Genomic DNA, 25044 nt, shown 5'->3' on the forward strand with positions numbered 1-25044 from the left:
GGCGGGGTTGGGAGCCTCTATTTTAAGAGGCACAGCCAGGTGGTTCAGATGTAAGTGGAGAGGGATGACAGTGTGAAAAACACTGGTTGGGTGGAGGGAAACCCCGATGGGGTGGGTTGGTGGGAGGTTCACGTGACTGGCCTACCTTTGTGACTAAAGACACAAGCACACAAATACTCCCTAAGCACCTACTATGTGCACTGTCATATCCACTCCTAGGGAGCCAGACATGAGGCAGTCCAAGTCTCATGGTCAAGAAGAAGGGACCGAGAAGCAATCAATAATTCTTAATATAAATAGTGGCCTGTAAAAAATGCTGCAGGTGCACAAAGGAGGTGGTGGGATGAATCCTGCCTAGGCCAAGGGCTAGTTAAGGACAATTACAGAGTTGGCATCTTTGCAAGGCCTTAAAGGATGCATGGCAGCCTTTCAGGTAGACAAAGGGGAGAGAGGCATCCCAACCTGAAGGAACATCATGAGACAAAGATCAGAGGCTGTCAAGTCCACGGTTACCAGAGAGACAACACGCTGGGTCCAGGGAGACGCATAGAGAGTGGTGTTTCGGAGTTGGGGAGATACAGGGGATGACGCTAAAAACAAGGTGGGTTTCACGTTAAAAACAGCAATGTAGACGTTTATAACCTGCAACATGCAGGTTTTAGGTTTTGTTTTTGTTTTTAACCTGAGGAATGCTTTCTTCAAATTAGAGTGGCCAGTTTCTAAAATAAACCACCACCAACAAAACCAATCAGAGCTGCTCTAGTCAAAGGAGGGTGGCGATCCAGAATCCCACCTGCTAGGAGCACACAAGCCCACAACAGAGGCACCCTGAGGTGGTGACAGATGGGAGTCACAATCCGCTGCTGTGGCACAGGTGAAAAGGTAGGGGTTTGGAGTGGCAAGACCAGGTACAGTGTAGAAGGCTAAGCCTGGAAGCCCAGGTAGGGGGGTGCTGGGAGAAGGGAAGAGCTTGGGGGCAGGCAGGCTAGCACGTACCTGGGGCTAGAGAGCACCAGGCCCTGCAGAGGCACGGACATGGAGGGGAGGGGCCGGATTAGACTTCCAACAGGGGACCAGCCATTGGAAGCACAGAACTGGATGGAGTAGTGTACTTGAGAGAGGAGTCAAGGAACAAACGGAACTTCCGACTCTGAAAAATGTGTCAGATGGTGGTATTGCTAAGCAGCATGTGGTAGACTGGGTGTCCAGAACTCAGGAGAGAGGTCAGGGCTAGGGAGGCAGATTTATAGATGGTCATCAGAATCGTATGAACCACCATGACAGAGAAGGGGAAGTCACCAGGGGTATAATCCCACAACCCCGAACTATTCAGGGTAGGGTGGCTGGTACCAGGTGCTGATCCAGGAGCTGAGGGCAGGATGATGCAGAAAGGACTCTGGGAAGCCGACATTCCAGGGAGAGGAGACCTGCAAACGCAGGCTCCTATGGAAAAAACAAAGGAGGGTCAGGGGCACGGGAAGTGTGTGTCAGGATGTGTGCGCCATTTTGCATCAGTGGTTAAGGAAGGCCCTGCTGAGAAGATGACACGTGAGCAGAGACCAAAAGGAGAGGAAAGCCCAGTCCTAGCAGGTGAGTGAGGGAAGGGCATTCCAGGCAAGAGGGGCTGCTGGTGGCAAAGGCCCATGCTTGGGATGATAGAGAAAGACCTAGAAGGGTAGGAGAAAGAGTGAGAGGGAGACGAGGGTGGGGGAGGGAGGGGGAAGGTATAGTGGGTGGGGACGGGAAATGCTAGAGCGTCTCAAAGACTATTGTAGGTACTTTGCCTTTTGCTCTGAGTAAAAAGGAGAGCAGAGAAGGGAAAGGTCTTCACTTAGGTATTACAGGGACCACTTCAGCTGCTGGGATGGGAAGGGACTGTAGGGGGCCAGGGTAGAAGCAGGGAAAATAGTCAGCACGCTCCTGCAATGGCCCAGGTGAGAGAGGTGGTGTGGCTCAGGGTTGAGGATGCGGGTGGAGAGAATGCATTGGATGCTGGATACATTTGGATGGTAGAATCAACAGCATCTGCTGAGAGTGGATGTAGGGGAGGGAGAAGGAACAGGAGAAGAAAAGGAAGGGAGAGTCACAGAGGTCTCCAAGAGTTGGGGGCTGAGCACCTGGAAGGATGGACTCACCGTCAACTGCTCTTATCTGAGATGGGACACATGGAGGAAGACAAATTGGGGAGAGAAACTGAAGAGGTGGTTTGACCTGTGTCGAGTTCACATGTGTATCAGACGGAGACAGAGAGAAGGAGACGGATGCACACGTGTAAAACTGTGGGAATCACCAGCAAAGTGATGGAACTAAAAGCCTTGTGACTGAACGGCATCACTGGTGTGGTGTGGATGGGGACAAGAGGCCAGAGGACTGAGTCCCATGGACAATACTCAGAGGAAAGGGGGTCACCACGAGATGAAAACAAAGCACTCAGAGAGAGACATGCAACCAAGAGTAGCCTCTAAGATCAAGACAGGATGCGGCTTTAAATACCCAGAAAAGAGGAGGAAAAGTCTCCATCCTATATCCCCAACCAAAATTATACCCCCATATGCTTGAATTCTTAGCCATACCATCTAATTTAAAACAACAACAACAACAACTAAGGACTTACTGGAAATTACTATTGAAAATGCAACTAACTCTACTAAGGGACTCTCCCATTCATTCATGGGGGGAAATGAGTTCAGGTTGCTGGCCTCCTAGCACTGAGTTCAGACAGGGTGCTCCATCCAGGGACTATTAGTGTGTGTGGTCGGGGGTGGGGGGGGGGGAGGTGGTAATTTTGGAGCTTCAGGTAACAGTGTTGTCAGCATTTATTAAACACTTATTCTATGCCAGGCACGCATGTGAGTATTTTATGCTCATCCAATAATCCCTAGAACAGCCCCCATGAGATATAGTCTATGATTATTCCCATTTTACAAACAATGAAACTGAGCATTTAGAGTGACTAGATCACTTGTCCACGGCCACACAGTAGGCTGAAAGGGACAAGTAGGTAGTAGGTGCCAAAGGATAGTCTTATGTGGAAGGAGGCCTCTACGTGCTGTGGAACTCAATACTGATGCCCTCAGTGGCGGACATCAGCTATGCGGGGGTGAAGGTTGCTTTGGAAGGCTCTCCTGAGAACATCACTACTCTCTATAGAATCCTGTTTCCCTAGGGAGGAATGGTTACAAATGAACTTCTAGAACATAATGTGTTCACAACCCCACATGGAAGGAGACCAACCTACAGAAACAGAAGGGACTCCCAGAGAAGGGAATACAGCTCAATAAAAGCCATGGGTTGAGTGGTCAGGCAAAATGAATTCAAATGAAGAACGCTGGAAGTAATTATACTTTCTAAGTTAATGTAATTATTTCTATTACAAATTTGGACACTATGGACACTATTTCATTTGACTGCTGGCTTTCAGAGATCAAAAATGCAGAAATACAGACTAGGACAGCTCGAGTTTGTGTCTTCAATGAAGTTACTACATTCTTATCCTAAAAGATCCCAGATATTCTTAGAAAGTTATTTACTGTTATGTAGTATTAAAATCTTGGACCATACTTAAAATGCTGTGCCTTTAAGTAGGCTAATTTGTGACCTGTTTAAAAAGAAACTCCCTCAAGCCTGTTTCCACCAGTCAAGAGTTTCCCCATTATAGACTAGAGATCCAGGTTTACCTTGAAAACATATACCAGGTAACGACAATAGTTACAACGCACCTTTGAAAACAGACACATAATTTCATTCTGCTAAAGTTTGCCAAAATCACTCCTGTTATGACGGTAAAATGCTTTCTTAGCATCCCATAATGAAAGTGAAAATGTTTTAGATAACGAGACTCTTGAATCTACCCCACCCCCAACTTCTTTGGGTCCCCGGAAAAGGCAGTGGCTCTGAGTTTCAATTCTTACAGAGGGGTGCTATTTCCAACAAGAAGAAAGGAACGAACTTATGTCCCTTAAAAGGATGATTATCACTTTTTAAAAATCTTGCAGGCATGTTATGGAAGGCTTTTAAAGACATGACTTGGGTCTATTAAGTAAATTTCACAGAAAACAGCCATATACCTTCCTCCCTAACACTTAACCAGAGAAACAGTGTCACCAAAATTTCCATAAGCTCTTGGGACAACCTTGAGGTGTCATCGTTGGGCACCCACTGGGTGACAGATACCAAAAAGGGCTTCACATTAGTGAATTTATTCATTTGTCAAAAACTTCTCGTGCTCCTGCTGTATGCCAGGTACAGTTCTAGGTGCTGGGATACAGCAAAAGTCAAGGACAAAGTCCCTGCTCGTTGGCTTTTAACAGAGGAGAAAGTACCCAGGGACTGAGACAGACTGAAAATAAAGTGATTCATACAGAATACTATGTGGCAGCATTAAGCATTACAGAGCAAAATAAGCGAGAGCAGGGGAACACAGAATGACTGCAAGGTTTGGGGTGTGTTAATTTGGATACGGTGGTCAGGGAAGCATCTCTGAGGAGATGGCACCTAAGCCGTCCCCCGAGAGAGCCATAATTGTCCCCGCTTTACTGACTAGGTGAGGTATTGCTCACCGTTGAATTCCCAGCGCCTAGAAGGCGCGTGGCTGCACCGCAAGTGGTCAGGAAGGACCTGCCCAGGGTTTGAACAAGAACGCAAAGCGGTGTCGGCGGGTTTCGGTGGGGCGCGGGGTGCAGGCCCCCGCTGGGCCGCGATCCGCGCCACCCCGGCACACTTCCCAGGGGGCCGGCCGGTCCGCTTTCCCGAGCGCTGTCACCACGGAGGTCGGGTCCCGAGCTCCCCCGGAGCGCCGCGGGGGCAACCAGGACAGCGCCGCTCTCCCCACTTTACGGCGGGGACCCGACGACCCCCGACCGGGTCATCTCCCAGGGCCCGGCCAGGGCGGCCGCCCGCCGGCACGCTTCCTTTGCGGGGAAGAAAGGGGGGGGGGGGGGGAAAGTGCTGCCGAAACTTTTGGGGCTGCGCCTGTGCCCTTCCGGGCGAAGCCGAGGCCGCCCAACATTCGCTCGCCCCGGCCCAGCCCCGGGCTCCCGACCCGGCTCTGCGCGAGCCCTGGGGGCGCGGGCGGCCGCCGAGCGGGGCCGGGGGGCCGCGCCGAGACAAAGCGGCGGCGCGGGCCGGGCGGGCGCACGGCGGCGGCCGCGGGGCCGGGGCCGGACGCGGCGGGCCCCGCGCCCCCTCACCTGTCGAGCCAGAAGGTCCAGGGCGAGTGCAGCGGGACCTCTCCCGGCTCGGGCCGCAGCGCCGACAGCTGCTGCAGGCCGAGCGGCGGCGCGGCGGCGGCGGCGGCGGCGGCGCGGGGCCCCGGCGGCTCCCGGGCCCGGGCGGGGGGCACGGCGGCCGGGGGCATCGCCATTTTCTCCGCCCCGCCTGCGAGGCCGGCGGACGCGCGGACCGCGGGGCGAGCGGCGGCTGAGTCACCCCGGCCCCCGCCCGCCCCGCCGCGGCCGCCCGGCCCCGCCCCGCGCGCCCCGCCCCGCCCCGGACCCGCCGCCCGCCGGGGCCTGGGAGCCGCGCCGCCTGCCGCCGGGGGCACGGCACGACCCGGCCGCCAGACCGAAGCCGGCCGGCCCGCTGCGGGCTGCGGGGCCCATTTGGCACCGGCCTGCATCCCGCGGCGGGGGCGGGGGCGGGGGCGGGGGGTTGGGGGGGGCGGGGGAGACCGACGGCAGACCGGCCTGCGGGAGGGCAGAGCTGCGACCGGGTATGGATTAGCGGACTCTGGGGGTCTGGGAACAGAGGACCGGTCAAGGAGAGGGCTCACTCTGCAGCCAGACAGGGGGCCGGAGAGATGGATGGGCGGGCTCCGGAAAGATGGAGGGATGGACGGACAGACGGACCAGTGGATGGAGTTTCAGACGCACATGTAGGGAGGCGAAGAGGGGTGCGTAGAAATACCAGCAGTCTGAAGGATGGGTGGGAAAGCTGGCAGATGGTTGGAGGAGGATGGAGCGATGGAAGGGCAGATGGAAGCACAGTTGGATGTGACAGATAGATGGCAAGGGGAACCACTGGCCAAGTGGATAAAGAAAGTGGAATGCCCAAGAGTGCAGGAAGAGAGGCCGGGCAGACACAAGGCAGGAACCTCTGACTTGGGCATGAGGTGGTGATAGGTCGGTTCTGTATTCTTCCTGGTGTGCATGTTTCCCAACTCAGCTAATTTTAAGGGAACAGAGCTCCCAGCTCAGCCTTTCTGGGGCCACCATATGTCTATAGTCAGGCACCAAGTCTGGCCCAAAGGCTGGCCAACTTCAAACAAAGGTTCTCAGAGTCAGTCTAAGTTCTCCAGATTGGCCCCAAAGCACCTTCAAAGAAGGAAACCAGGAACTCTCGAACACAGAACCCTCTGCTTTCTGAACCTCGGAAGACAGAGGATGTCACTGTGGCCATAAGATTCCTGGGTCCAAAGTAAGAGCAATGCTCCCAGCACAGCTCCTTGACAGGTTTCTGTCACTCTCTTTCAAAAGAAGAGGCATGGGGGCCTGTGAACTCACAGGCATAACTGGTATGGGCACGGATGCCCTCTCAAAGCTTGAATGTTGGTTAGGTCCCTCTCTGGCCTTTAACAGCCTTGGATGTAGATTTCCGTCTTCTCAGAGATTTTCTCCGTGGCCCAGCATATGTTCGTCTCTCGGCTTGAGCATTCAGTGGGATGAAAGAACTGTAAAACCAGATGGGTTCAGGGACTTCACAGGCATTGGAAATGCCTATTATGCATCCGAAGATAAGTGCTTTCCCTAAAAGGTATTTCAGTTCAGATAAAATGACAAGCTAAACAAGACCAATGCTTTGTGATCCCTACTTCAAACACAATTTGTATACAACATACGATGCTGAAAGCAGTGACATATTTATAAAATCCTTCCAACTCTGAGATCCTTGGGTTCCTTTTGGTTAGAGGCAGGGTTTTTTGTTTAATTTTTCCTCCCCCCCCCCTTTTTTTTTCAAGAAAAGGTGTATGTGGTATTGTTTAGGCTGTTCTGAGCATTTTACACTCATTAATTCATTTAATCCTCGTAACAATCCAATGAGGAAAGTACTATTTTATGGATTTATCCATTTTATGGGTGAGGAATGCAGAAGTTAAATTAATCCCAAGGTCACACAGCTAGTAAGGGATAGAGCCAGGATTTGAACACAAGTATTCAGACTCCGGAATCTAGGCTTTAAACTGTCAGCCTCTACTGCCGTTCTAATGGGAAAATGAACAGGTCCACATAGTAAAAATAAGGCAGTGAATAGTCAGGCCTCCCTCTCTCTGAAGGCCATCAATCTTCCCACCCAGAGGAAACCACTGCTAACAGTTTCCTTCCGGAAAAATGCAAGTAGGCACATAAAAGCGTGTATCTAGACACAGAAACTGTACCTATCTATACCTTTTAGAAGAGAAATAGAAGCATTTCATAACATTGCTGTGCCTCCTTATCTACTTAACATGATATATTTGAAGATTTTTTTTCCATATCAAAACACATACACCTACTTCAAGGGCTACAAAGTAAACCATTGTAAAGAAGTAATATGATTTAATTCACTAGCTCAAGATTGATGTTGTTTATAGTCACTTTCTTTTATAAATAATGCTACCATAAGCATTTTTATATTCAATGTCTTTCTTCAGCTGCATAAGTTTGTTTCAGAGTAAGTTTGGAGAAGTAGAATTTTGGCCTGCATTTAAAAATCTGACACAAATTGCTAAATTACTGTCCCAAGCAGTTACATGAATTTGTATGTAACTGATTTATAAATAATGGTTGCCTCTGAAGTTGTGTTTATTAAGTGATATTTATCTTCATCAAGTTCTAAGGAAGAAAGGGACTTTTCCCCTACTAATTATATTAGAACTTGTCAAACTGTCTGGTCTAGTTTCTTCCTTCTGTCCTGCAACAGAAGGTTAACATACTGTCAACAACAAAGGGTTATTTTAAAAGTTTTATCGGTAACTTCCAAAAGACAGTAAGCACCACATGATAAATTACTTCCAGAATTCAGAACTAAGAGCAGTCTGGCAATTTTTCTTTAGTGAGTAACAATTATACACCTCCCTCTCTTTTTGCTTTGGCTTCCAGGATGCTCACAATTACATCTGATGTTTAATCATAACACTGATAGTCACCAATGAAGAAGCATCTCTATTTTCCTATTAACTTACTCCTATTTTTGTTTTTAATGACCTAATTGCACATATGCATCTTATACCCTGAACCCCTCAAATCTAATTTGGAAGTAGGTGATATACAAAAAAAAAAAAAAAAAAAAAAGTTAAAGGACCTTAAGATTAATAAAACAGGTCGGGCAACATGGCTAAGACGAGAGGCAAGCAGAGAACAATGGGCATAATTTTCATTCGCTTCCTATTCGAAATGTGTAAGACACTTAACTGTTGTTGCTGCTTTTCAGAATCATCCTTAGAAGATAAAAAAAAATTAGGACAATTCCCCTCCTCTTCCCCACTTTGCAACAGGACATCAGGGATTAGAAATTCAAGGCAGAAGGGAAACACGGAGATTATCTAAGCAACCCCATCATTTTACAAATGAGGAAACTGAGGCCCAGAGAGGTGAGGTGACTTACCCGAAGCCACAGCTCTAGGAAATGACAGAGGCAGGGCTAGAACGTGCGTAGCTTGAGATCCAGGCCAACGTCCTCTCCCACTGCGTAACACACACCTCAGACGACTGGGGTAGCAGGAGGGAGGAAGAAAAGGTGACCCCACAGCCCCTAGCAACGAAAACAACAAAAAGGACTTGAGGCACTCATAAATAATTAAGCAATTAGCTGCAGCAGCTACTCCCCTCCCCTCCAGTATCCAGTCACCAAGGCAACTTGGGCAGGGTGCCTGCTGGTTGCCTAGTAACAATGTGGTCTGCTCCCTTGACATGCTCCCTAGGCATCAAAGGATTTGAGAGCTGGGAAGAGCCTTAGACAGGGGTCCCTATTCCAACACCTTCATTTTCCAAATGGGGAAACAGAGGCTCAGAGAAGCCGAGTAACCTGCCCAAGGTCACACAGCTCCTCAGAGGCACAGCTAGGCTCCATTTCCAGTTGCTTTCCATTGCACTATGGCTGCCTTGGGGATGCTGAAGATGAAGGAGAGGAGAGACATCTTTCCACAGTTCCTAGAAGAATGAGAAAGTAAGAGCAAGCCAGCAGGCAAGAAAGAGACAGAGACCTTGAGCTCTCATATGCAATTAGCAGGAGCTGGTAATCCCATCAGCCCAACTTTCATCATCGCCATGGCAACATGGGTGAGGCGGGTGCTGGTTGCCTAGGAACAAGTGGTGCTCTCTCTTCACTCACATCCAGCTCCCTGGGAGTCACAGGAATAGTAGAATATTGGAGCTGGAAGGGAAAAAGGGATCCTAACTCAGTGTCCTCCTTTGACTAACGAGGACACTGAGGTTCAGGGGCACTGTGCAAAGTCACACAGCCACACAGCTAGCTAGTGACAGGGACTCATTGTTGGCCAGCCAGCTTTTCTTGAATTCCCTGCACTTGATGCCTCTGTCATAGCACGGTGGGATGGAAAACTTCACTCAGTAAAGTCAAAACACAGGAGAGGAATGGCTAGCGGTCCCCTGGGAGGACTTCTACCACCAGTCTAAATGGTGACAATGCTGCACACAAGGCCTTGACACACAGCAGACAAGAGGTATTGTGCACGGTAGTTAAACACAGTGTCTCCAAAGTCAGAGAACCTGAGTCAACAGCTAGCTCTCCCCAAACCTGATAAGCTTCTTGTCCCTCGATGGCTCAGTCTCCACATCTGAGAAACGGGCATCTTGACATTCCCTGTCTCGTAACTCATCATTAGGAGTAAATGAGACAACACCCAGGACAAATGCCTGGCATACGGTAAAGATGCAGTAAATGCTAGGTGTTCACTTATTTTACTTTCAATAAATATTTATTGTATGTCTGCTATGCACATGGCACTGTTCTGGGCTCCTGAAACTCATTAGTGAGCAATACAGACAAAAGAAATCCCTGTCTCAGTGAGCTTACTTTCCAGTGGAATGAATATGTGTGTGTGTGTGTGTGTGTGTGTGTGTGTGTGTCTATGAATGACTATATATAAACACAAACACTTAAATATATATGTATCTACATATATATGCATTACATATATATTTAAATGTTTGTTGAAGGGGCGGAGGAACTCATTGCCAATGTGCTATGTTTATGTTACCAGGCTCCTTCTCTAAGACTGAGAAGTTTCCTGTTTACAGGGTGTGATGCTATAAATATGCAGGCCTGTCTTGGATGTGGGAACTCCCGGTTTCCTTTCTTTTAAAAGCTCAGAATAAAATGGAAGGCAGTGGCCACTAGATGGCAGACCTCAGTCTCTCTAGATTCGAGGGACAGTGAGGCCCAGGCCCTGCACAAGCTTTCAGTAAAGGCAAGTGTTGCAGTTAGTTGGTCAGTCCTAGGAGGGGCCTAGAGGAGTGGGAAAGACTTGAAACACCTCTGGGACACTGAAGATGTTGGAATTTAAGAGTGATTGCTTTAGGGAAACTGAATTCTACCTTAACCAAGATCCTGCCATGGGTGAGCTGTGTGACCTTGGTAAGTTATTAACCTTGCTGAACGCCAGATTCCTCATTTGGAACACGGAGATAATGAGAGCTCCCTCCACAGGCTGCTCTGAGGCATGTATGAGAAACACGTTTGTGCACCTTGCAACGGGCACACAGAAAAAAGCTCAACCAGTGTTACTTATCTAGAATCTGAAAGACCCTGACGGTCTGATTCAGAGTTACAAGTGGAAGGGAAAGGGGTAAATGAAATGGCATTTGTTGAGCATTTGCAACGAGGAGACTGAAGTCCTCCCAGCCACTGAGCCTGGAAAATGTGACATCCAGGTTCAGTTGACACATCCTCCATTTCTATATCCACCTATCAACTGGAGTCCCCGTTTTGTTCTTCCTGCAGCCCTTGCATTGGTCTTCCTTCTTTATTCCCACCAATAACACCCACTCCTAGTCTCACCTCCTGAGTTCCAGCCAATCACAACATCTTCTGACCAGTCTCCCTGCTTCCAGCACTTGCTCTTCTAACCCAGTGATGGACGGTAGCCTCAGCAATAGCCTCCAGCTCAATCACGCCTAAAGTGTTTCACCAGCTCCCTGCTGCCCTCAAGATCTCTTTCTGGCTGCAAGCAAGGCTCAGTATCTCCTGCACGTTCCCTGCCTTTCCAACCGCATGGCTGCACTCTTCCCCTTCCTTAAAGCTTCTCGGTAGCCTTGAGGCACCTGCACATGCTGTTTCCTCCGCTGAACCACCAGTCTCTGCTCTGCACGACTAGGTTCTTCTCCCACTGCCGCCTCCTGGACAAGACCTTCCCACCATCCAGCTCCAAAGCATATCCTCTTCCCCACCGATTATTTCCCTCATGCACAGGGCACAGCTGCACGGATCTACTGCCCATCTCCCACCCCAGAACATTCGGGCCAAGAGAACCAGGACCCTCTGTGCCCCTGGTACCCAGCCTAGGACTGACCACATGGATGGCATGCCACCAAGATTTGTGAAGGACAAGAACTGGGTATACAGCAGCTGTTGATTGAAAGGGACACAGTCCATGAAATCATTTCCTAATTTCTAGTCTTTCTCTTCTGCTAGTTTATCCTTTCTTAGGATGGTATATTACTCTTACCCAAAAGCACCTTTTTTCTGCTACTTCTTTGCTCAACCTGCATGGCTGCCTGTCTCCCACAGGCTGAGGTCTGAAATCTCCAGTCTAGCATTTCCAATCCTCCCCACTCAACCCACTTTTCCAAATGCGTTTGCGAGTATATTTCTAAATATATTTGACCATATATATATAGACATCTAAATTTGCATATACTGAGAAATATATAAATATATATCAAGTAAATGTATTTTGAAATACATATATGTATATTTTGGGATGCACCGTCTTCCTCTTGCTTTCTTCTTCAACTTGCAACTTGTTCTTGCAAATCTTCAGCTTTGCCAAAACAGGAGCCGTTCCTTCCCCCCACCCCACCCACCCCACCCACCCCACCCCCGCCCCAAGGCAAGCTTGCGAGCCCCTCCCCCACCACGGCCTCCCCAGTTCCTAGTGCAGCGTCTGGCACGTAGGAAATTCAACTTTACTGAATCTAAGATCTGTCTACTCCCCTCTCAGTAAACCTACTGTGTGTACTCACAACTCCCCACTTTTTCCTGAGCCTTTAATTCTCTTCTCTGCCCACCCAAATTCTCTAGCTGTCCTTCAAGAGCCAGCGAGGGGCGCCTGGGTGGCGCAGTCAGTTGAGGGTCCGACTTCAGCTCAGGTCACGATCTCACGGTCCTGGAGCCTGTTTCCGATTCTGTGTCTCCCTCTCTCTCTGCCCCTCCCCCATTCATGCTCTGTCTCTCTCTGTCCCAAAAATAAATAAACGTTGGAAAAAAAAAAAAAAAAAGAGCCAGCGTAAGTTCTGTAGCAGGAGATCAGTCACCAAGCACACTCCCGAAAGAGGCAAGATCAGAGCTCTGGAGCCAGAGCAGGTGCCCGAACTGCTTACACTGGTAAAAGGAACACTGGAAAGTAACCATGCTTTTCCTGCGTTAAGAGAAAAGTCCCAATGACTTCCTAAGCATTGGTTCTGTGGCCACTGTAAGAATTCAGATTAAGGGACCTTTGCTGTGGACATACAGTATTTCACTGATTGGAAGAACAATTAACGATTCATATTACTGTGAAAATTAATAAAGGAAACCTCATTTAAAACGGAGTCAGGAGGCTAGAAGGGGAAGCTCTCAGTGCTACCACAGTGGTTAACTGCATACCCAACAGGAAGAGATCAATACTACTTTAACTGCTACCCCAACAGCAGGAAGTCTTGCCTCCTCCCCCTGCAAAAGCCCAGCCAGTAAGATGCAGTTACATCTCAGCAAATGAAAAGTCTCTATACTCTGAACTGCCAGTTGACTCCAATGGTTCTTTTTTTGTTTTGTTTTGTTTTGTCTGTAATAGCCTTCCAACTCCCCCCTTTCCTCTATAAAAGAGTATTCCTCTCCTTGCATTTCTCTGGACTTGCCAATGGTTTTGCCATAGCTTGCTTGTACTGGATTGCAGTTCTCTGCTATTTCCGAATAAACCCATTTTTCTTGGTGAAGTAACTGGCGGTTTTATTTTTAAGGTTAACATAACCTGCCTTCTCCTGCTCTGGCATTCAGATTGTTACCAAGATTCGTCCCCATTATGTGCAACCCTGCAATAAATATACTTGGCAAATCATCGGCTTCCTATCAAAGAGTAGTTATTTATGCTCCCCTCGCCTATCAATCAGCCAAAAATGTGAGGATGCTCAGATCAGAAAATGGACCTGAAAAGGAAAGCCAGCAGGACTCAATGTGGTCTTTGGAAATTTTTTAAAGGGAGGGAGAGATGGTCAGCAGGCAATGTGATCAGAGGAAATTCCCCAAATGTGTTTGGCCCATACTTAACAGCTGTGTGATTTGAGACAAAACAGTTAACCTGAGACTCTTTGTTTCTCAGCTGAAAAATGAGCATATAGTGACTTCACAGTGCTGGCTGGAGGTGAGGCCTTGCATAAGCCATAAAATGCCACACAATGACTGGTTCTTTTTTCCTTACCACAATTTCTGGCAGAGGTAACATGGCATCCTCTATGCTATTTGAAAAGATTTGAACAGAGGGATTCTATTCAAAGTTAGAGATTTAGAGAAGAGTGTATAGAACCAACCATCCAGTTTGTGTGAGACCGTCTGGCTTTGAGCAGAAGTCCCAGGAAACCCCTCCTCAGTCCTGGGCAGTGTGGGATGGTTGGCCATGCCAGGAGGACGTCCACAGAGCACTACCTTTTCCGGTCAGTAGTCTGCGTCCACCCTGAAAGCCTTGAAGCCCCACCTCAAGTTAACGACTGCTTGCAGGGTAGGATAAGTCAGTAGCAAGCTGGTTACTTCTTCACAGCAAAGAGCTGCTTTAGGGATAAGATTTGGTTTTGAGCTTTCAGTTATGGCTCAGAAATCATTTAGGGGAACACTCTACAAGCCTGTCCTCTTGAGAAGGGGCACTGTACTTTGCAAAGCTTTATTTTTAAGCTTCAATAATCACGTCATATTATGGCATAAGAAATCATCATATGGATGGGCGCCTGGGTGGCTCAGTCAGTTGAGCATCTGACTTTAGCTCAGGTCATGATCTCGCAGTTTGTGAGTTGGAGCCCCACGTCGGGCTCTGTGCTGCCAGCTCAGAGCCTGGAGTCTGCTTCAGATTCTGTGTCTCCCTCTCTCTGCCCCTTCCCTGCTCATGCTCTGTCTCTCAAAAATGAATAAACATTTTTTAAAAATTAAAAAAAGCAATCATCTTATGGAAACTAACAATTTACTCAGCAAAATATTAGGTGGTGATGAGTCATGTTACAAAATGATCACCTATACCTTATTTCCTGTATTGGCCTAGTAAGCTCCTTGTGGGTGGGAAGCTCATCTGTGTGTGCCTCCCAGAATATTTTAAAGATTGCTCATGTAGCGAACATTCAATAAATATCGGAATAATGGACCCCCCCATGATTAAAACATTCACTAAAGTATATATTAAAATGTTTTATAAGTAATTTACTTCTTAGGAGTAGAGTCCTCTAAAATTGAAGAAGCTATTATCAATTGATGGGCAATTAGAAAAGGAAAATAAAGCAAGTTTGGAATAAAGCCACATTATTTGTCTTCAAAAAAAATTGTAATTGCATAAAACTTTCAGAACTACAACTACTGAGCAAAGTGCTACATTAGGAATCATGAAAATGCTTGCAAATAGAATTTTAGGCCAAAGAAATACCTGTGGTTACTTAATCTCTTTCCTTTCACCAAATGCTTGGATTACATACTCTCAATAGTGAAAGATATTGTCATTTTTCTCCGTCTTCTTTCCTGTTGACTTGCGTTTGTTAAACGTTATACCCATAATGTTAAGTTGTACGTTATGGTATATCTTTAAAAGGTCCTGAGTTTTGGGGTGCCTGGGTAGCTCAGTCACTTAAGCATCTGACTTCAACTCAGGTCATGATCTCACAGCTCATGAGTTCGAGCCCCACATCAGGCTCTGTGCTGACAGCTCAGAGCCTGGAGCCTGCTTCAGAGTCTGTGTCTCCCTCTCTTTCTGCCCCACTCTCCACTTACACTCTGTCTCTCTCTCTCAAAAATAAATAAACATTAAAAAAAATTTACAGTTCCTTAGTTTGGGGGCGCCTGGCTGCTCAGTCCAAACAGCATGTGACCCTTGATCTCGAGATCATGGGTTCGAGCCCCACATTGGGTGTAGAGAGTACTTAAATAAATATAAAAATAAATAAAAGTGCCTTAATGATAAGATGGTGTTTTGGGGGGGGAAGTAAAAAAAATTTATATATCGCTCATACTGGATGTGATATAAAATGTGCTTTCTAATAGGTGTTATGATAAACCTGGGAGTCCACAAACCACTGTGCACATGTGTTTTGTGTCACAAATATTTATTATCATTGAACACGATCTTGGAGATAGCTAAGTATCACTTTTTGCCCTGTCAAAACCTCCCAGATCCCTCAGAACTAAACTCTGAATTATCTTAACGTGGAGTTAATTATCATTCGTAAAATGTGCAAAGGTCATGTTTTCTTGCCTTATGGATTAAAATATTTCATATTACATAAAACATCATCTTTTCCATAAAATACAGTGCCATCTTTCTCATGTTTTGCACCAGCACAGTTAATGATGCAAATAATTCCCTATCTCTCATTCTGAGGGAAAATCATTAATAAAACCATGCTCCTTGCAAGAATCGAAATTCAGCAGTGAGAGGGCACAGATCACCCATAAAGGCAAGACCTAAGTCAGCAGTGAGGAAACTAGCCTAATGATGAGAGTGTCCAGATGGAAATGAATAACCGAATCATTCTTTATCAAATCAAAAAGCATCTTAATGAGTTGTTGCATCATCTGCGTTGATGTGATTGAACTGGAAGATACCAGAAAATGAGGACAACCTACAAAAACAGCATTTCCTATGCTCATTAGCATTTGGCCTGTGAATCCTCTCCTTTTATTCTGAACATGGAGTTTACCCCCTAACTGGGTTATAGGTTTCTTTCCCTCAAAAGCATCCCATGTTAGAAAGAGAAATACCCCCAAACTGGAAATAAATGATCGGAATTCAAAAAAACTGGAACCCCAGGGTTTGGTCAAATCTTTTATCAAAGAAAGAATTCAAACACTTCTTTTACCAGGCAAGCTGGTAAGTACAAGTTGTCATGGAAACGGGATGTATTCAAATTATACGAGAAATGACGTTCTTCATCTAACTAGGTGTTCATCTCCTCTAAATGGGGAGAAATTGTTGTAGCTGAAATCCATTATATTTCTTTCAAATCTGCATTAAAAACAATCATTTCCTTTATTTTATATAGGAACACACAGACACAAAGCCTCACTGTCATAAAAGGAAGCATTAAAATTACTTGCAAAGGAGCTGGTGCGTAAATAAAAAGACATAAAATGAAAATGAATCCCATGATGTAAATCTACTGCCGAATAGTGAAGGGGTGGGAGAATGGAAATCAGATCATAGAATGCACCCTTCACCTGCCATGGGACATGTTTTTCTTCAGTAGCATTAGTGACTATGTTTCATAGAATGATCTAGGCCAGAACGGTTCTGTGGGAGTCGGGGTGACTCACCACCGCTATTAGAGCAGGGCCCTTGTTTTCTACACATGTCTACGGAAGACACAGCAGAAAGGTGACATCATGCTGAGCAGGTATTTCCTACTACTTAATTGGGCACTTATTCAGAAACGCATGACATGGGATGCCTGGGGGGCTCCGGTGCTTGAGTGTCCGACTCTTGATTTTGACTCAGGTCATAATCTCACAGTTCATGGGATCAGGCCTTGCATGGGGCTCTGTGCTGACAGCACGAAGCCTGGTTGGGATTCTCTCTCTTTCTCTTCCCTCTCCCGCTCACCTGCACATGTGTCCTATCTCTCTCACAAAGAATGAAAAAAAAAAAAAAAAAAGGATACATGCAGAAAATTCTGGTGATGTCACATAAAAAGTACCGGTCCAATGTGGAAGGAGTTGGGGGGCAACCTGGGGGAAGGAGATCATTGGAACAGTGACAGATGTTAGCTAGACTTTGGGTGGTGATCACTTTGTACTTCAGACAGAGGTCAAATTACAATGTTGTATGCCTGCAACTTACGTGATTTATATGCCAATTTTATCTCAGTTAAAAAATGTTATAATTCTATTTTTAATAAAGCCAGTTTTGTTATAATAACTTTTGTCAACAAAAGCACCAGCCGGACAAGCTGGCATCCGAGAAATGCCAATGAGCAGAGGCAAAAAAAAAAAAAAAAAAAAAAAAGCCCAAGAGAAGTCTGCTTTCTCTCTAGCCAAAGGACAAGAAAAGGAGCAGCCTACCAAGAAAGACAACTTTTAGACAATAGGTGCTGCACAGCAGCCAAACATCGCAGAACAATTATGACCTCACCCCCGACCCAAGCTGTCAAGGACAAGAGAGGGGCATAGGCATCAACCTTTACCAGGGAGAGAAGGTGAAATGAAGAAATGATGACAAGAACAAAGCAACCTCATGATCCAATGATATACTATCTACAAAAAACTCACTTCAAATACAAAATATGGGTAGGATGAAATGAAAAAGATGGAAAAAGATATGTCATGTAAACATTAATCTAAAAGGATTAAGTGTGACTATATTAATATCAGATAAAGCAGACTTCAAAGCAAAGTTTACTAGAGATAAAGAAAGATATTACATAATGATGAACGAATCAACTCAGGAAGACATAATGAGCCCAAATACCTGTGCACCAAACAAAAGAACCTCAAAATACAACAAAGCAAGCCCTGAAAGAGTGTAAAGGAGATAGGCAATTACAGTTCAGGACTTGAATACCCCACACTCAGTAACTGATAGAAATACTAGACAGAAAATCAGCAAGAAAGGTTGCATGTGGTTCCAGAAGAAATAAACAACGAAATTTAGCCATCAGCACGTAACTGACATATATTGCATTTTAGCAGAACATGCTTTTTTTTTTTTTTTTTAATGCTCTTGGAACACTCACCAATATAGATTACATATTGATCATAAAAACTTAAGACACTGAAAAAAATTTTTTAATGTTTATTTATCTTTGAGAGAGAGAGACAGAGTGCGAGTGGGAAGGGGCAGAGAAAGAGAGAGAGAGAGAGGGAGAGACATAGAATCCAAAGCAGGCTCTAGGCTCTGAGCTGTCAGCACAGAGCCAGATGTGGGGCTCGAACTCACGAACTGAAATCATGACCTGAGCTGAAGTCAGACGCCCAACAGACTAAGCCACCACCCAGGTGCACTGGAACTTAAGAAATTTAAAAGAAACCACTAATAGACAAGGGCAAATTTTCCAAACACATGAAAATTAAACAGTACACATTTAAATAACCCATCGGCTAAAGAGAAGTCTCAAAGAAAATTTGAATATAATAGAACTAAATAAAAATGAAAATACAACATAATATGTCAGGTGTAGCTAACACACTGCTGAGAGGGAATTTTACAGTGTGTAATGCTTACCTGAGAAAAGAAAAGCTTGGAATCGATAACACAAGTTCCTACATTAATAAACTAGAAAGAGAAGAGGAAAATAAATCCAAGTCAAGAAGGAAGGGGAAACGTTAAAAATAAAAGCAGAAATCAATGAATTGAAAGCAGGGGGGATATAGTGAAAATTAAAAAAACAAAAAAAGAAGAAATAAAGATGTTTTCAGACATCCAAAAGCTAGAAAGCACACACAGTATAAAATCCTTCAAGAAGAAGAGAAATGGGGGCACCTGGGTGGCGTAGGGGGTTAAGCATCTGACTTCAGCTCAGGTCGTGATCTCACTGTTTGTGGTTCCAGCCCCTAGTCCAGTTGGGCTCTGTGCTGACAGCTCAGACCCTGGAGCCACATTTAAAATCTCCTTAAATGACAATGGGGGCGGTGCCTGGCTGGCTCAGTTGGTGGAGCAGGCAACTTTTGATCTCAGGGTAGTGAGTTCTAGCCCCACGTTGGGTAGAACAGAAATTACTTAAAAATAAAATCTTAAAAAAAAAAAAATACAGCGGTATGTTTACACAAAAATAATAACAAGGTAGTATGAGGTTTAAAACACACAAGAAGAAAAATATGTGACAACAAGAGCAGAAAGTTTGGGAAAATGAAAGTACAGTATTTGTAAGTTTGTACACTATAGGTGAAGAGGCAAGTATCACCTGTAGACTGTGTGATAAATCGAAGATTACACTATAAATCCTAAGCACTGAAATAACAAAGCAAAAAATTATGGCTAATAATCCAACAAAGATACATAAAAAATAAATTCTAAAAAATTTTTAATTAATCCAAAAGTAGGTATAAAAATAGGGAAAAGGCGGGGCGCCTGGGTGACGCAGTCGGTTAAGCGTCCGACTTCAGCCAGGTCACGATCTCGCGGTCCGTGAGTTCGAGCCCCGCGTCGGGCTCTGGGCTGATGGCTCAGAGCCTGGAGCCTGTTTCCGATTCTGTGTCTCCCTCTCTCTCTGCCCCTCCCCCGTTCATGCTCTGTCTCTCTCTGTCCCAAAAATAAATAAACGTTGAAAAAAAAAATTAAAAAAAAAAAAAATAGGGAAAAGGGAACACCGAGCAAGTAAGACAAGTTACAAACAAATAGCAAGATGATAGATTCAAATTGTACCACATTAATATTCACCCTAAATATAAACAGTCTGAGTGCCCTAATTAAAAGTTAAGGATTGGGGGCGCCTGGGTGGCTCAGTTGGTTGAGCGTCCGACTTCAGCTCAGGTCATGATCTCACAGCTCGTGAGTTCGAGCCCCGCGTCGGGCTCTGTGCTGACAGCTGGAGCTGCAGCCCGGAGCCTGCTTCTGCTTCTGTGTCTCCCTCTCTCTCCCCCTAACCCACTGGCATTCTGTCTCTGTCTCTCTCAAAAATAAATAAACGTAAAAAAAAAAAAAAAAAAGTTAGGGACTGTCAGACTGAGTAAAATGGCAAAAGCTAGAATAATGCTCCATACAAGAAATACACTTCAAATATAAAGACAGAGATAGGTGAAAATGAAAAGGATTGGAATTTTTTTTTCCAGTGGGTAGTATACAAAAACTTTCAATTTAACAAATTTTTACTGAGCAGGTACTATGAACAAAGAATATATGAGAAAAACCATTAAGAAAACAAAATAATTGTAAGAATCCATTCAAAACCACAAGCCTGAGGACATGCAAAAACCCAGGCTGCACACCCCTAAATCCCAGGCTTAGACTGTAAGCACAATTGAAAATAACCTTGGTCCTTTGCTGGATTTTATGAACATATCTTACCATAAAATAATTTTTAAAATAACAAAATAGGAGCAGAAAAGGTATACTGTGCTGTTTCTAATCAAAAGAAAGCTGGAGGGGCTATATTAATATCACCCTAAGTGACTTTTAAGAGCAAGGAAAATTATGGGGAATGAAGAAGGTCAATTAATAATATAAATGAGTCAATTCACCAAGAAGACATAACAATTCTAAACATTTTTGCTCCTGACAACGCAGCTCTAAAATGCAAGAAGAAAAAACTGGTCCAGCACAAGGAGAAATACACGGATCCACACTTGTAGGCCAAGATTTTAACATCTCTCTCTCAATAACTGATAGAATAGGTAGACAGAAAATCAGTAAGAATATAAAATATTTTACATTTATTTGGATATAGAAATATTCAAACTGACCTGATTGTCATTCACAGAACATTCTATCCAACAACCACACAATGTACAGTCTTCTCACAGGCACATGGAATGTTTAGCAAGGCAAACCATACTCTGGGACATAAAACAACTCTCAATAAATTTAAATGAACTCAAGTTACAATGGATGTTCTCTGATGTTCTCTGATATAATGGAATAAACAAAAAATTAGTAACAGCACTATCTCTGGGAATCCCCTCAAATTTGTAAACTAAATAAAACACTTCTACATAACTCATTGTTTAAAAAAGAAGAAAAGAGGGGCGCCTGGGTGGCGCAGTCGGTTAAGCGTCCGACTTCAGCCAGGTCACGATCTCACGGTCCATGAGTTGGAGCCCCGCGTCGGGCTCTGGGCTGATGGCTCAGAGCCTGGAGCCTGTTTCCGATTCTGTGTCTCCCCCTCCCCCGTTCATGCTCTGTCTCTCTCTGTCCCAAAAATAAATAAACGTTGGAAAAAATAAATAAATAAATAAATAAATAAATAAATAAAAAAGAAGAAAAGAAATTAGAAGTACTTAGAAATGAGTGAATATGAAAACACACATATCATATTTATGGGATACTACTAAAGCAGTAAATTTATAAGAGAATTTATAATACAAGTTTAGGGAAAATTTTATTAATTTTTTTAATGTTTATTTATTTTTGAGACAGAGAGAGAGAGAGAGAGAGAGGAGGGGAGGGGCAGAGAGAGAGGGAGACACAAAATCTGAAGCAGGCTCCAGGCTCTGAGCTGTCAGCACAGAGCCCCAGGAGGGGCTCAAACTCACAGACCCTGTGAGATCATGACCTGAGGTAAAGTTGGAAGCTTAAATGACTGAGCCACCCAGATGACCCTAGGGAAAATTTTATAATACAAATGCTTGAATAATGGTCTCAAGTCAATGAACTTGATGACTGAAATCATGTTAAGAAACTAGAAATGAAGAGCAAAATGGACCCAAGAAAAGAAATAATGAAGATCAGAGTAGAACCCAATGAAATAGAAAGCAGAGAAATCAATGAAACAAAAATATAGTTCTTTGAGATTAAAAAAAAAAAAAAAAGATAAACCTTTAGCCAGACTGTTCAGGAAAAAAAAATGAGAAGAAACAAATTGGCAAAATCAGGAAAGAGATAGGTGATAACGCAATAAAAAGAAGTAACAAGCATCTAGATTGGAAAAGAAAAGGTTAAAATGTCTTTATTCACAGATAACACAACCATCAATGTAAAAAACCTCATGGAATTTGCACTTAGCAAAATTTCAGGACACAAGATAAATATGCAAAAATAAATTATGTATTTACATACTGGCAGTGAACAATTAGAAACTGAAATTGTTTAAAATGCCATTTGTAACAGTATCATAAATATGAAATGCTTATGGAAAAATCTGACAAAAGATGTAAATAACTGTATGCTAATGACAGAAAACTACTGAGAGAAATTAAAGACCCAAATAAATGAAGAGATATGTCTTTTTCATGTACAGGAAGATGTAGTATTGTTAAAGTGTCAATTATCCCCTAACTGATGTACATACAATCCCAATTAAATCCCAACAGGCCTTTTTGCAGAATTCGACAACTTGATTCTAAGATCCATATGTGAATGCTAATGACTTAGAACAGTCAGAACAATTTGAAAAAGAAGAACAAATCTGGAGAAATAACACTCCATGATTTTTTTTTTTTAACATTTATTTATTTTTGAGACAGAGAGAGACAGAGCATGAACGGGGGCGGGGCAGAGAGAGAGAGGGAGACAAAGAATGGGAAGCAGGCTCCAGGCTCTGAGCCATCAGCCCAGAGCCCGATATGGGGCTCGAACTCACAGACCGCGAGATTGTGACTTGAGCTGAAGTCGGACGCTTAACCGACTGAGCCACCCAGGCGCCCCAACACTCCATGATTTTAAAGCTCGTTAAAAAGTCACAATAATCAATAAAGTGCGGCACTGGCATCAAGAGATATGGATAAACCACAGAGAATGGAGGGTCCAGAAATGGACATACACGTATATGAACAACTGATTTCTTTGACAAAGATGCAAAAGCAACTGTGTGAAAAGTAAGTTTTCCAACAAAGAGGGCTGGAAGAAGTGGATATCCACATGCAAAAAATAACTTCAAGCCATATCTCATACCATTTACAAGAATTAGCTTCATATGGAACATAAAACTAAATGTAATACTTCAAAAAATAAAACTTCTCGAAGAAACCACAGGAGAAAATCTTTGTGACTCTGTTACCAGCAATGACTGCTCAGATAAGGGCACTAAAAGCACAATGTGTAAAATAATCCAAATTGATACATGGAACTTGGTGAAAATGAAAATCTTCTGCTTATCAAAAGACACTATTGAAAGAATAAAAAAACAAGCCACCGACCAAGAAAAAATATTTGGGAATCATATACCTGAAAAAGAATGTGTTTCCAGAATACATAAAGAACTCTCAAAAGTCATTAATAGTAAGTGACTCGATCAAAAAATACAGATAAAGATTTGAAAGGACTTATCAAAAAAGAAGATATGTCAATGGCAGATCAGCACATGAAAAGATGCTCAACGTCATTAGTCATTATTTCCAACCTGGCAAAATTCTATTCCCAGCCAAACTATGGAAGGTTGAAGGTAAAAGAAAGGCACTTTTAGATGTGTAAAATCTTAAAACGGTTACCTCCAAATCACCTTTCTCAGGAAGTTACTGATGTTCATTCATACAACCACCTAAAAACGAAATGAAAGCACAAGACAAGAAAGAGAAAGAGGTGGGCCGCAGGAAATGAGAGATTTGACATGGCAGGGGAGTGAAGAGGCCAGCATGATTTTGATGGGAAGATCCAGGGCAACAGCGGTGCAGGGAGCCGGCCAGACCAGACAGAAGGTAAGAAACGTTCCAAGAGAAAGGTCTCCAAGGATGAAAACACTACCAATCAACCAGATGAGGAGTTTGGCTCTGTTGGGTGAGAGTGCAAGATCTGTCAGAAAGTCTGAGGTCAAAGTGGCACATATCACTTTAAGGGGGCGGGACGGGGGCGGGGGTGTGTGTGGAGACAATTAGTAGCTCTAAGGAAAACTAGAAAGTGGTAGTACAATTGACAACATACAGTTATGTGATTCAGCTGTGAATTGTCCTACATCGCATGGAATTTCAGGATCCTACACCTCACTAACGCTAAGCAGACTTGAACCTGTACTCATTAAGTGGGCTCTATGCACGTCAGAAAGTAAAGGGATGGTGGTTATGAGAAATGGAGACCCTTAACCATAACGTCAAATGAGAAATGTGCCAAAGTCACACCTTCTGTGTGACTTGTTTCACCATCCAAAACCTGTCTGTCTTGTCTCTAAGGTCAGCCTGGATCTTATTTTTGCAGTTGCTCTCCCCAGACAAGGCTAATAATTCTGGCCAATGAAAAGAATCTCCACTTCATCTAAATCAAGACCCAATGCAAAGCCTGGTGGTCAGGGGGGAGAGAAAGAATTTGGGCGCGAGTGGGATGTGTACGTGCACAGAGGGTGGGTATTTGATAATAGTCACTTTCATTTTTCATTATAAGAAAGTCGACGCTTTCATTATAAGAAAGTAATAGGTGAGACAGCAAGTCAAGAAATAGGCACATGTCTAGAATGTGTCCTGTGTGCCTCAGTTCCATAGCTCAGAGCATTGTATAAGGAAGTGCCCCACAAATCTGTTATCTTAGCAACTAGTCTCTGTAATTCTCTAGTCTAGAAAATGACAATAATCAATGCACAATCTGACTTGTGAAGAAATAGGAGACAGAGGAGAGGATTACAGAAGCAACAGCTTTGAAACTTGCTATTCATACCCTTAGTCCATACACAGGAGAAGAGCAGTCAGGAAACAGGGTTGACCCTACAATCCTCTGCATTCACAGTAGCACCCTTTTCCTGGGGGCCGCATTCAATCTTTGAAAAGCAAAATTTAGGGTCACATCATAACTCAACCACTAGAGGGAGTTTAAATAGCTATTAAATATAATGGGGAAAAGACGGGTCACATAAAAGGCAGCTTTTTTTTTCTCGTTTGGAGCCATGACTATAACTCTTAGGAAAAAATTATGACAGAAATATAAACAAACAAACAAACAAACAAACAAATAAGAGTTTAAATGGTGATAACGTTAGCGTAGATTTTTATTTCTTTTCAATATTGGAAGTGTTCATCTGCAGGTGATTAAAATACTGCCTTCAGCGTAATGGTTTTTTTCAACCGTGTCTCAGGTGTTACAACCCCCAGTTT

At 44.3% G+C, this 25044-nt stretch overlaps 1 protein-coding gene across 3 annotated transcripts in view; it reads right to left on the minus strand.

Annotated features, from left to right (window-relative positions):
- EIF4E3 (eukaryotic translation initiation factor 4E family member 3) overlaps nucleotides 1-5437 on the minus strand; it is a 225169-nt gene extending 219732 nt beyond the window's left edge. For 2 of the 3 annotated variants that reach the window (XM_045493555.1, XM_045493554.1), the window contains exon 1: nucleotides 5190-5437. In XM_045493555.1, the coding sequence (XP_045349511.1) occupies nucleotides 5190-5362 (173 nt within the window). In that variant the 5' untranslated portion in view covers nucleotides 5363-5437. The remainder of the gene's footprint in view (nucleotides 1-5189) is intronic. The other variant, XM_045493557.1, reaches the window with a different exon arrangement.
- Between the last annotated feature and the right edge of the window lie 19607 nt (nucleotides 5438-25044).

This window comes from Leopardus geoffroyi, chromosome A2 (assembly GCF_018350155.1).
Source record: "Leopardus geoffroyi isolate Oge1 chromosome A2, O.geoffroyi_Oge1_pat1.0, whole genome shotgun sequence".
Lineage (NCBI taxonomy): Eukaryota > Metazoa > Chordata > Mammalia > Carnivora > Felidae > Leopardus > Leopardus geoffroyi.